The sequence below is a fragment of the Wyeomyia smithii genome, chromosome 1 (genome assembly GCF_029784165.1).
Source record: "Wyeomyia smithii strain HCP4-BCI-WySm-NY-G18 chromosome 1, ASM2978416v1, whole genome shotgun sequence".
Lineage (NCBI taxonomy): Eukaryota > Metazoa > Arthropoda > Insecta > Diptera > Culicidae > Wyeomyia > Wyeomyia smithii.
The window spans coordinates 985795-999663 of NC_073694.1; the positions used below are offsets into that span (position 1 = coordinate 985795).

At 41.2% G+C, this 13869-nt stretch overlaps 1 protein-coding gene across 1 annotated transcript in view; it reads right to left on the reverse strand.

Moving 5' to 3' along the window:
- Positions 1–6566: 6566 nt before the first annotated feature.
- LOC129717757 (frizzled-3) overlaps positions 6567–13869 on the reverse strand; it is a 67547-nt gene continuing 60244 nt past the window's right edge. Inside the window, exon 3 of the mRNA XM_055667892.1 lies at positions 6567–8182. Within this exon, the coding sequence (XP_055523867.1) occupies positions 6629–8182 (1554 nt within the window). The 3' untranslated portion in view covers positions 6567–6628. The remainder of the gene's footprint in view (positions 8183–13869) is intronic.

The window sequence follows — 13869 nt, forward strand, 5'->3', positions numbered from 1 at the left end:
GAAGGTGTTCCTTGAAGACAGAAGGTATTTTCGGTCTGTTTGATCTGGCCGGAAGGTGTTCTTTATGGTGCTGTCACCAGTAGATCCTGGACATCGGTGGAAGGACCTAACCGGTCATGGTTCTAAGAACTCGGTTCGCCTCATTGAGAAGATGGATTCCTCTTGTTGAGCATTGACCATTGACAGGAAATGGAATCCTCTTGTTGATTCGAAGATTTTTTCAATGATATTAATTGTTCTACTTGCTATCGTTCTTGCAACAAAGAATTAAAAGCGCATTGACCATCCTTCCTTGCTCCTTAAATTTTTATTAATTCGTCGAAAGCAGAGCAGGTTAGCTCAATACCGTAAACTATTTTCGAATCAATCAACGCTTTTGTGACCCTTGTCGCCTTATCTCTATTGCAGCATCGTTGTCTTCCACACAAAGTCTTGAGCAGACGCAGTCTGGTGGTACTTCCATTTTTGACAGCTTTAAAATTGTTCAGATAACGAACTAATATTTTGTAGCAGCATCTTTAAATTTTTGATAGTTCAAACTGTAGGTAATATATTTTTAAGCAGCATTTTTCCTAAGCGTTACAATTAACAAACTTACAATAATTAGTTAAGTTTTCTTTCTATGGCTCACGTTTCCTTCCTTTTGTTTTACTCTTGTCCAGAATTTAGGTCCAATTAGATTTATAACTTTGTTGCTGTTTAACTTCTTACGATCTTCTATTTTCGGCTTAGCCACCAAATCACGTCGGACCGGAAATCTCGGCCCAGGAAACAGTTTTACTAATTTATAATTTTTGAACTACCAATGCAAATAAAGTTACTTGAAATCCTTGTAAATTATCGTAATGCAATGTAATTTACTAAATTTCACTAACGTAATGACCGTTTAGATTTACCTTAATGCAAACTGAAATCTTTTTTTCCTAGCAATAGCCAATTTAGTTTTGTTTTTATGATTTGCACTTTTTCCAACTGACAGATGATATCCAAGGGCAGTAGCAGCAGGTACGCCAACCACCTTGTTGCACATTGTTGTGTTGGTGTTATACCCTGCGGTGTTGGCAAAAGTGGATTTTAAAGCGAAAATGACGCTCGATGTTGACGCCAAGTGTTTTGATTGTTCGTATGATGGGAATTTTTGCAGAATAAATTTCAACTGGCCATTTCTGGGGAAACCGGAAAATAAATGCTTAAACCGAGGTGAAAGAAACAGTTTTAGCAAAGAAGAATCTCGTTTTGTATCATCACTTCAGCAAGTTTCGGTTTTCTCGTTAAACATTGAGGAATGTGCCCCATCATCAGATGACAATGAAATAAATACATGTTTACATGTTAACATATTTTCGAGCCGAAGAAAGACTTTTTTGATTGATTCGATGAAGTTGGCAGGAAGAGAAGATGAGCTAATCAGTTGCTAGGAATATTCAGAAATACTAAGCCAACAATAGATTCGCCAGATAAGAAAGTAAGCCGTTTACAAATGCAATACACCGTCTGAATACGTATTTTAGTTCAGGTTCTGACATAATGCTTCAGTGTAGGAAACTTGGTTTAATTGATAAAAATGGGAATGAAACGAATCTGCAGTTTTTAAAACAAAGTAACAGTTTTGGCAAAACTGTGCGAATTTGATGGATGCAAGAAATCTGATGAAATAATTAGCACGTTCGCAGGACAGGCATTGAACAGAGAAATACGTACGGCTTCACTCAAAATCTTAAATAAAGGTGTCTCTCTCTCTCTCTGAACAAGGAAAAAGCATATTCAATTTGAACCGACTTTTGTTCCTTCAGTTAGAGCAGATTATCCCAAACGCCAATCGTCTCACAATCGATTTGTTCCTTATCAGCGTTCCAGAACAGATCACGGAGGTTTGCCAAAGCATGAATGCATGGAAGTTACGTGGAATGAGATTGAAAAGACAACTGAAGAGAACAGCGAGCCTTTTGCAGTAAAGGAAGCGCTAGAATCCAATGTCTGGTCTGGGTCACTTCGTGAGTGGGAGGCGCAAAATAAAGCGTTGCACAATTTGGGCACTTCATATTTATGAAAGCAATAGTATCAGCTCATGGATGCCACGTTGAGGAGGTGGCTATGAAACGGATTATGCGTGGATAAACTTGTTCAGTTTGTCAAAAACTGTAAAGGCTGTATCACACTCTTTGAGCAATGATCAAATATTTGACCTTTTGACATAATGGTCAAATTTATTTGACATCATGATCGTTGTTTGCCCGTGTTTGCCTTAAAAAAAATTGCAGACCGACAAACAATTATCTTTGACCAAATTTTTATCTGTCAAAAAGTGACAAATATTTGACGCATGGTCAAAGAGTGTAATACAGCCTTAAGACGTGCGCAGTGTTAGCTCGTAAAAATCCACCCCTGCTACTGTCTAACAGAATATTATCAGATGGAAACAGGATATTATCAGATAAGAAGTACTTCAAATAGACTTTCTATCTATCCCTGGAGCTGGTACATTTTAGTGGTAGTTGTTTGCTTTTAGTACCAACAAAGAAGCATTGTGTTAGATGTTTCAGACATGGGGTTGCCCAATCATTCTCCATAGTGATAATGGGACACGCTTTTAAAGCACGGCGCTCATTAACTTTTGGGAAGCAAATCAATACCGCCTTGTCCGAAAATCAACGGAATTATAGAACAGCAGAACCAAGGCATTATCAAAGCGATTGCTGCATTTAAAGTTGACGGTTCAAATTAGAAATCGACACTCCACAGTGCGTTCATCATCATAACATCGTGATTCCCCATTCTCGTCTAAATGTGATGCCTTTTGAGTAACTGGTTGGTAAACGACTGAGCAGTGCGTACCAGCTGTACACCCGTACTAGGAGACCAAGGGCAGCAGCTTCGACGGAGCGTGTAGTGCCGCTCCCATCACCCAAATGCACTAACCCGCCTATTGGGGCCGATACCAGTAAGGCTCCAATTATGGTGTACTGGTCGCTGTGGGTTTTGAGATGGAATACGGTTTTATACCACGACATTGGGCTGGCACCTGCACCGAGCTTCCCTAGTAAAATCGTGTGACAACGGCTTGAAACGGCGAGGTGGCATACGGTCGCAGGGGTCTCCGTCCCGTGAAACCTGACGACCTTCCAGTACGTTTCGCGAGCATTGCCTGATGGGAATCGGGCAGGAGTGGAATCAGAGAGGCGTCATAGTTGCTCATGAGGGACTATGACGACCTTCACTAGCCATGGCCTCTCTGCTCCGGCATAGGCCACCATAAGACCAGATAGGCGACCACTCCACCATGATCAAGGATAGCGGCTGGAAGGAGGACCCTATTAACCAAATGTTTATGTTCAAAAACGGGACCCTAGTGTGGTTTAAAACATAATGCCCAGCAACTCCTATCCCTACCTCCACGTGGTACCGACTGGGATACGAGCAACCAAGGGAAGATCGGTGAACCGGCGGGAACTTGGTCGTATGCTGACAAAGAAGGGGGGCTGTTCTTCTAGGAGGGCAACTTGACTGAGAGTCTGTTCTTCATGTTAGGGACGGCTCAAACAGCGTCTGATTCGATTCAGCGGAAGGCTGAACTATGAGATACGGTGTCACACCAGCTACACCCAAGAAGGCAACCCCGTCGTGAGACTAGGCATCCGCAGCCATAGTAAGGCAGCATACCGAAAAATTAAAATCCTACCAACAATCAAGAATTGAATACAAACTGGAACAATCGGCAACGACCTAGGCAACGAAACAAGGACGACGATTGGAAGCTCGGTACATAAAACAGTACTACCAGGGCGGCGGCACAACCAATGAGCCGGGTACCGGCACAAAACCACCTAGCGATTATCTGACTAACGTACAGCAAACTAAATTGACCATATTCTCATCGACGGCCGGTACTTCCCAGACATTTCAAACGAACGCACCAATCGCGGTGCAGATATTGGCTCGGACCACTACCTAGTTGCGGTTTCTGTGCTCAAAACTGTCGACCGTATATCACGCACGACATCGCCTAACCCCGCGGCTCAACATCAAATAGCTCCGGGACTCCCAGACTGCGAAGGAATACGCGCAACTGCTCGAAGCGGTACTACTCACGGCGGAGAGGTTTGGCGCACCGCCTCTAGAGGCCGACACTAGAAGTGGAAGCACTGAGTGGCAGAAACGACTGGTATAACGGGGAGTGCGAAGCAACGAAAGAAGCGCTAGTAAAAGGATCGTGAGCACTAGGAGCTGGAGCAGCTGTACCGTGCAAGTGACACGCGGAAGTTCTATGAAAAGGTAAACCAGTCTCGCATGTGCACCGATGCGGATTGGAAGCCAGCAAGGTGGTGGTGGTAAACAGACCAAGTGCCAGCCCCCGATGTTCATGATGTTCTTTGTGAGATCGGGAGCTGCTGAACAACAAAGCCGCAGGCAAAGACGGACTGCCGAGCGAGCTCTTTAAATATGGAAGAGTGGCGCTTGCTAGAATGGGTCATTTCCAGGATTTAGGAGAAGGAAAACTGCCAGAGAAGTGGATGGAAGGAGTCGTCTCCCCCTTCTACAAAGTTGTGGTCCAGTACTAAGCGGGCTTTAAGGGAGTCCGTGCCACCACGCATCAGATCTTCTCAATCTGATAGAATTGAGAATTGGGGCAATGTATACTCATCACGGTTAGTGAACGGTTGCGTTGGAAATTGTCCGTGAATGAAGTCCGGGTTGCTCGGTGCAGGGTAAAGTTTTCGTTTGTTCTGTGTGTAGGATAAAGGAAGATGTCGTTAGTAAGAGTTTTGTGGGGTTAGATGGGAATAAGGAAAAAACGAAGCAAAAGGAAAAAGACACCGTTTTAGGGTTCAACGAAGGATCATTGCCATATTTCCTTCTTCTTGTTGTCTTAATGCTTAAGAGTCATTGGATTTGAATTTGATTTGAACAATGACATTTTGGGAGACTGTAGTGATACTGGATGCGAAATATACAATTAAACAGAATCAGGACAAGCAGTGTGAATCTAATTAGAATTCTTGTTTTGGTAGCAAGTTATTTTTTTGTATTCCAAACTATCGTCCTCATGTCAATTACACTGGCTGACACAGGTGAAAAAAAGTTTTTGTAACTAAAGAATATATTAACAATTTCATGCTAATCATCAAATATTCAATCAAGAAAATAAACAAAATAAAATATGAATTTTAATAAAACGTATTCGGAATAAATTGCATGAAATATTATTTAGAATATTTACAAATATTTACATGATAACAATACTTTTTTCACGAAGCTTCCTTCACCAAATTGTTTGCATAAAGGTTTGATTGCGAATTTGTTAACTTCTAACTTTCTAATTCTTATAAGAAGATTTAAAAAAAAATATATTCAATTGATCGAACTGTAGAGGTTGTCTACTAGAATTTCAAATCTGATTGATTTCCAGTCAGCAGGTGTGTCTCAAAGTAACTAAAACTAGAACACTGATTGCTAGAAGGGAGATAAAATTGCCCTTGCCGTCTCGGAAAAGCCTTAAGTCCTTAGAAACTTTAATCAAAAAAATTTATTTCTCTAGCCTTCTTTACAAAGAAAAACGTAAACACCTAAATATGCGTATTTTTAACGTAAATCAGCCCTTCCGTGCGGGAAGCAACTCTTAGGTAATAGTGATTTACTTACTTTTCAGTGTCTGCACTAAAATACCATTAGATAAAATTGAATGCCTTGAATCATTAATATCAAAAACTTCATACAAATTTTACCTAGAAATGAAAGTTCACATTTCATTAATTTGTTGCGTTGTTTTTACCAATTTTTTGCGTATTATGCACCAAACCAGTGAAAACACGTGTTCACGTGTTCATTTGGTAATATTTTCTTTGAGTGTATGAACTCATCTGCTTGTACAGCTGCGTCACCTATACGTGAACTTTTTCGTTCCTTTATTACTTGTGAGATGCGGTGGCGTACTAACAAGTGAAATTGATTTCATTTTTGAGCATCTGTCTAATAAACTAGCGCCATCTCATTCCGACATTTGGAATAAAATAATTCTAGACAAGAACCTTGAGAACATCGCTCGCATCGCTTGAAATCAGCGGAATTTCAATGACAGGGTCTTCGATTGCATAAATTCAAACATTTACATAGATATTTATTTAATAATTTGTAGCAGTTGAAATGTTATGGAAGTTTTCAAATTTTTTTTCTACTATCAGCATTACCAGTAGCAACGGAAGGGTGTGATATTAAAAATCACCTTTTATTTCAAAACAATGAAATTTTTTTAATATTTTAGTGTTATATTTTTCATAGTCTATTCTTATGATATACGGCAAAAATAATTACAGTCAGTTCTGTTAACCCTATTCTGTACACTGCGTGATGCGCGATCAACAAATCAAACTTCTGCCCTAGGAAGTGTGTTCAATAATGCGTCTGATCGCACGCCCTAGCCCTAAGCTTGTAACTTTAACCTCTTAAATACTAGCTTCATTTACACAGTAAATAAATATTTCTCACTTTTTACGACTGTAATGTCCCTTATTTCTCTCGCTCTAGAACACTCGCTCTAGATCTTTCTCGGAAATCAATACATTTATAAGAAATTTATACAATTTATCACAGTTAGCTGTTGTTGTTTTTTTTTTTACATTACAATCTGTCTTCAGATGCGCGTAATGATCGAAGCTGTCGTCCCACCGGACGAACTTCCGCCTCGTAAACTGCGGTGTATCCGTACGGGCATGTAGCCATTGTTGGCACCGTGTGAGCCACCGCCGCCGGCGGAAGAACTTCGATGTCCTCCGTAGGCCTGATTGTAGAGATATTTTTTCGCCCCCGAGCTCGAACCAGAATGGCCAGCACCGCCGGTGCTTACGGTTGTCGCCCGGTAAGGACTTCCTCCATTGCGTCCTCCTAAGTGACCGCTGGAGGGATGATGAATTTTTAACAGCGGAGCTGTTTTAAGCGATCCATTGGCGACGTTCGAACCCGTCAACGATGACTTCTTGTTCAGGTCGGTCGAATGTTTGGACCACAGCCAGATGCCGGTCGTCGATCCACCAACTAGGGTAAGAATCAGTTTGAGTAGCGTCGGTAGGAGGGAAAATTTCTTCGGGACCGGACAAGTTGCGCCAGAGTGACACGGTTCGATGGAATTTTCGATTCGCTCGAAAAAGGTGCAGATTACTGCGGACAGTGCTGGAATTAGATACACGATGGCGAAGAGCAGCACCCGCGTGAAGACTTTCGAAAGGGTTTCACTCTGGTTCCAGGTGGATTTTAGTCGCTTCAGGGCCATCAAAGCGAGGAAGATGAGAACCGCACCGACTAGCAGCAGGATCAGAGCGGGAATTTCGGTGAATCCTTTGGCGGTACAGAAGTTGGTGAGCTCGTATTTTGTGATGTTTCCTCGCAGCAGCGCTCCGATGGGTGACGTGAAGGGAACAACCCAAGCCATTACGTGGAACAAGCCGGATTTTTTCTCCAAAGCTTCACACGACCACTGCTTCGCAGTGCTCAGATACCAGCACACTCCAAAGATTAGCCACCAAGTGGTGGCACTGATCAGCAGGTAGTTTTTGATGATGTAATAAGCCAAACACTGGGAAGTGATGGTACATTCCTGGCGGAACTCCAACAGATCGATCAGCTCTTTGCGGGGATTATGAAGGATGGTGCGTTCCAGGTAGCACAAACCCATCAGATTGTAGCACAAGGTCATGAAAAGCAGCGGCCGGTCCGGATACTCGAACTTCGTTGCCTTCGTCCAGAAGGTGACCAGCGACATTAGTGTGAAAATGAAACAACCAGCCGACAGAATCAGGGTCCAGAACTCGATCACTTCCTTCTGCTGGCCGCTGTACATGGCATCGACGGTCGAACCGCACTTCGGCACGCACTGGTCATACTCGAGCGAATAGTTTGCCGGACAGCCGCCGCTAATCGGAATCTGGTGATGGTGGTGGGAATGATGTGGCGGTCGTGTCGCACCTGGCTCGATTATCGCGTTTGGATGCAGCACGGCACCTCCTACGCCGCCTCCACCAGCAGCAGCACCGTGTGGCAATGGTGGCAGATTGAAGATGGACCACGGCTTGAGGGGGACAGCGGCAACCGAAGGGTTGGCAGCGATAACGGCCGCATTGTTGTTGACTCCAGTACTACCCTTGATGGTGGTTGCGTTCTTCTCGACACTGCCGGAGGCTTCCGGAGGAACCTGGAAATAAGGGAGAAAAACCGATTTAGTTTTTGTCAGAGATTGTTAAATTTTCTAGGTGAATTCAGGAATTTACAATGCTTCAAAATGTTCCAATGTTTAGGCTAAAATCTCCGAAAGTTTTTTTTTTCATGTTTCAAAGACCAACGGTTTCGATTTCAGTCTCGCCCCTTTCTAATCATACCTCACCGTGCATCTTAATAGCATAGATTTTCTCGAAAGCACTTTTCCCTCTTCGGCTCTGGGCGAAATAAGCGACTTATGCTAGCAGTAATTAAAGCTCCCGATACTTATTTTTTCTTTTTCTGTGAGTACGTGCTATTCGCACTGAAAATCTATAATTCGAAATCAACGATCAAAAGCGATACATTTTTCTTGTGGGCCGCTTCTTCAACCTTTCTTTGATGTGTGATCGAGACGATAGGAGGAGGCTAATAAAAGTGCTCTGGTATCGCTTTAAACAAAAAAAAAAAAAAAACTAGAAGAATTTGCCTGCTGCTGGCGCTCCGATTAATGCCTGCGCGTGAAAGCTGGAGGAACGCTAACCGAAACCTCTTAAAAGCTCTTGCTTTGATAAAGCAATTTCAGTTTTATATAGTTTATCTCGCTTTGCTTTGTTCGTGGCGGACAATGACGGAGAGGCTGCATCTGCGGAGAACATTCGATATCTCCATCCTTCTCCTCCTCCTACTGGGGTTGAGTCTTCTGAGCTGAGTGCAGCACCCCGGCAACGCGCGCGCACTGACCGAAGGAAAGAAAACCGAAACAGGTAATTATACCGACTGAGCCGGAAAGTGATCGCGGCGAACCGAAAAACCGTCGTCGCTTCGGATCTCTAAGGTAAAAGTGCACACGGCCGAAACGGAGAAGGTATAGAGGGAAAGCAAAGCAAAGCAAAAAAAAACTCACCGGACCGCGTCAGACGTGGTCAGAAGGAAAATCCAAAATTAATTACTCCCAAAAATCATAACTATTTCTTTGCCTTTCGTGTGAGATAAAGCAGAAGTCTCAAAAAAAAAGACGACGACGACGGTTGTGGAGAGAAGAAAGTTCGGATAGGCGGGGAAAAATCAAAAGCCAATGCCGATCAAAGGTGCGAAGAGCGCAAAAAAAACGATGCGCCGGGACGCTCGTTTTCGAAAGGTGTCTGCCTGGCCGCCATCTGTTTGGATTTGGCACGCCATTGGGGCGCGCAACGGCACCTTTGGGGAATATGCCCAACTCATAGGGCCAACCTGTCTAGAAAAGGGAACTTAATTTAAAATGATTTTAAAAGACTGTAATAAGTCAAACAAACGGATACAGCACTAAAAAGTTTGCACATAGAGGTAACTGGTTCATTTTGACCGATGGAAAGAGATTCTGAGAAAGTTAGTTGTCAGAAGAATTCTGGAGAGCGCATTTACATTGATATTGGCTAGAATCTTTGGAGCATTCGCTCTCTGATGTGTCCAAATCCATCAACATGCATCTGTCTATACATGGAGGAAGTTTCACAGGATCCATCCAAGGGAGGCCTCGAACTGTGATGAACCTTCTCTATACCGGCTCGGTGCGTGTAGTCCAAAACCAAGAACTGGACTAAGGATCTAAACAACTGCCGCTGTTTCAAGAGTAGAGCATACAAGTACATAGTACAATACTCTCAAGCAGTTCGAATCACGGAACTCGTTAACAATTTTCATTATAAATCAGAGGTTCTTATTTGCTTTTGAAATGATACAGAAAGAATGTGAGTTCGGTATCCAATAGAACACCAAGATTTTTACAGCTGTTACTTATTCTATATCCTTACCGGTAATGGAGCACTTGGCAACACTGGTACTGAGATGCTTACAAATACACCATTCATGGAATATGTCAATCAGTTTTTGTAATTCAATATAATCAAATGCTGAGTGAACTACAGTATAGATTTTGAGATCATCGAGAACAGCTAAGGTTCAACATTGTTACCTTGAGGTACACCTGAAGTACTTCGGAAACTGCGGGTTTCTGCGTTTCCTAGTTTTATAGAGAAATAGGGGCCATCCACATACCACGTGGACAGATTTTTAACATGCGATTTTGAATAGTTTAAGATATTCGTTGAAAATGTTATTAAATGTTATTGAGGGAAAATGTTATTCAGTCAACATCAAAGCAACAACATCTATTTGCAAGATATTAAATTTAGATCTTCGGAAAAGTTTTAGAACTATAAAATTCATGATTTTTTTTTCGAAAACACTAAGTGTTGAAATTGTAAGACCATTGAGATATAGTTAAATTTCTGTCAACACCCCCTTAAAATTAATTTATTGAGTTTCTTGAGTTGAAATCGCATTTAATAGAGTTGAAATATTCTACAACTTGTTGATATCATCAAGATACACAACTTTTTTTAAGACTTCAATATTGTATGTCGAATGATTTGCTTAGAAAATTAGTTTTGAGCCTAAATTTTACTCATTTTTTAATTAATATATCTCAATGTGTGGCACTTTGTGGCAGCCAAAACAAGCATCATTGATTCAGTTGTTGTATTCACTAGAAGTGTACAAAAAATCATGGCCGGGAATGATCGGGTATTATGATTGTCTCTTCTCAGCAATCTTTTCGATCATACCAATCAAATATCTGATCTGCCGTAATCTCGCAGACTGACGTAAGCGCCATTTTTTTCAAATATGGGGTTTTTATGCCAATTTGTTCGTTATTCGAGGACCCATCTTTTGGTAACTTCCTTTTAGTTGTAACTTATTCGTACGTTGCATAAAATCAAGAAAACGAAATGACGTATGCACCATTTCAATACAAAAGTAACAAGCAACCCGTTCGTTTTTTGGGCCGTATTGAAAAACTGATCAAATGGATGTACGTCATAATGTTATATCACGGCAGTGATGACCTTGTATACGGATTTCACACTAACTCGACCAGATGTTGGCAGCTATCTCCCAGAAATCCATGAAACCTTGTGGATGTGTAAGCCTTTCTAAACTAATCTAATTTGCAAATTACTCTACACTAATATATGCAAAGGTATGAAAATTTTAAGCTTTTTTATAATGGATATATCCATTGTAAGATACAGAGAAAACTTGTCAAGAGATTACTTATAGGGAATCGCCACTGAAAAAAATGGTTCTGAAAAAACAAAAAAATATTTTAAAAAACCGATCACCTCAAATTTATTTGAACTTTAATTTTCTTATAGAAAACTTAGCTTTCAATAATCTTCTAAGTATTTTAAAATGGGCACTTCTAAAAAAAAAGTGTTTCTCACAAAAAAAATTAGATTTCATGTTGTAAACATTCCAACGACAGGAAAAAAATTTTTTTTTCTTAAAAGTGCCCATTTTAAAACGTTTATATAAAAACGATATGTTAAAAAATCTAAAATGGTCTCTTCTCAAATCACTTTTTGTTTTTAAGATCAACTTCTTTTAATGTACGATCTTAAATTCAATTTTTCCAATATTTTTTAATGAAAATTTAGACAGTTTCCTAAAAGCCATCCCTCGAAAACTTTTCTCTATTCCTCTTCATTATTTAGATATATCTTATTATACAAAAGACATAAAATGTTCGAAACTTTTCAAAAGTTAGTCTAAATAAATTTTAATTTTTAAGACTTCTGGAAAAAACTTCATGTTTACTTCCCAGTCAATCATTTTGTTTAAATATACGAAACTGAATATTTTACAATAGACCACCATACGTCTCCGTCGTGTTATTTTCAAAATATCTCCCTATGAGCAACGATGTGCAAAATGGGACACAAAAATTTGAAAAGTACAATAAATTTCCTGTTGATCGTTGGCTATCCGATAGTTCCGAACTGTTTCTCAAGATTGTACGGTAGGAATGAATCAGAAATACATGTTTTTAGCTTCCCTGCAAATTGTTTTATCTCGATTCAGAAATTGGTTGTGTTTTTGGCAAATCTTGAAAATCAACCAAAAAGTACATAAATTTCCCTTCAAAATGAAATTTGTTGAATCAAAATCGGATGAAAACTAAGGGAGCTACAGGTGTTCGAAGTTAAGCTAAAAAGTGTGATTTCAAACATAAAAATCGTCGAAATTGCCCGATATAACAACATTCAAAGTGCGATTAAAAATCGATTTCACAACCGATTGTCATAAAACTTTGAGAGAAGGTCATTTGAAGTTTGAGAATCTTCGGAAAAATGCAAAACATCAAAAATCTTGACATGAAAAATCGAGGTTTTTTCCGGTCTCCAACCACTGTGCGTCGTCCATACGGCCGTCATTTCGGACTCATCCCCTACTTAGTTACCGTTTGCCGGTAGAGTTCCGATAAGTCCGAGACGATGACAATTCAGTGGCTGCTTGGCGTACAAGCTTTCCATAGAAACGCTGCTGATTGTTTTCCGCTTCTAAGTGTTTCGAATACCATTGAAGGAGACTGAATGATTTGAACACGATAATATTTATTGTATCCAAGTTCACTTGCATTCAACAGTATCGCGAGAATCTTCGAGAGATCACCGGCAGTGATACAAAATTATGAATCCAAGTGAACGTTGAATTGCGTTCAACTAATTGCTTACCGAAGCAAATAGTCGGTGGAGTAGCCGAATTTCGCCTACAAGTAACCAACATTTGAAAGAGTAGTTGCGATCGCTCGAGTGCAATCTTTTACGATTCTTCCGTGAAACACTCGCTATATGTTGATCACTCCGCATAATGTCTGTTTATACTGAAACAAAATTATCAAAAAAAGCCACCATATATTTCCCTGCTCTAAGTTGTCTCTTGCATGCGTGAGAATGTGTAATTTTCAATAGCGATGGTTTGCTGGGATTGAAAGTTTATGAATAGCACATTCAGACATGATTCCCGAATGATCCTCTCATCTTTTCGCGACTTATTGGAGCGATTTTAGCATTTTTCACGCGTTTCTCGCTTTTATTCACTACAGTAATCCATTTTCCGTCACCCATAGTGTCCCTGTTGGAGTTTTCTTTCGCAAGTCCTACTTTTACTGTTGACCAGCCCAAGCGTTAGCTCGTTCAACCTCTTCTCATTGCTATTTGGCTTATCTTAGGCGCCATTTCCGCTCGTTTCATAAGCGCGGCGTAGTCCAACTTCGGACTGTTGACGCAGATGTGTAACAATAGAAGACTCTGTTTAAGTGCTAGTTAGTTGTTATTAGTTAGTTGATTGGGTCCCCCTTCCAGCCGCTATCTTGGTCCATAGCAGAGTAGTCGCCTGCGCGGTCCCATGGTGGTCTATACCGAAGCAGTGATGTCATGACTAGGGTAAGCCACCAACTGTTCGGCTGCACGGCTGGCTACTAAATCGCAGGCTTCAGGGTGATACAATTAAACCTAAATCACTGCTATGCGGCGCAGCAGTTGCTACACCAAGCAGCCTCTGAGTCGCTGTCGGACGTGGCCATCGTCTCAGACCCCTACCGCATTCCAACCGGAACGACACGACAGGCAGTTCCCCGGTTCAAGAGATTGTGTCAACCTTCAGCAAAAGTGGATGGAGTATTCTACTGCAGTTGCTATGCTCCGCCAAGTAGGTCTACTGAAATGTTCGCACAGATGATCGACCAAGCAACCGCGGAACTGACGGGCTTAGGGTCGTTAGTGGTTGGTGGTTGCGGGCGACTTTAACGCTTGGGCTGTTGAGTTGGGAAGTCGCTGTACAAACCAGAGGAGCCAGATTTTG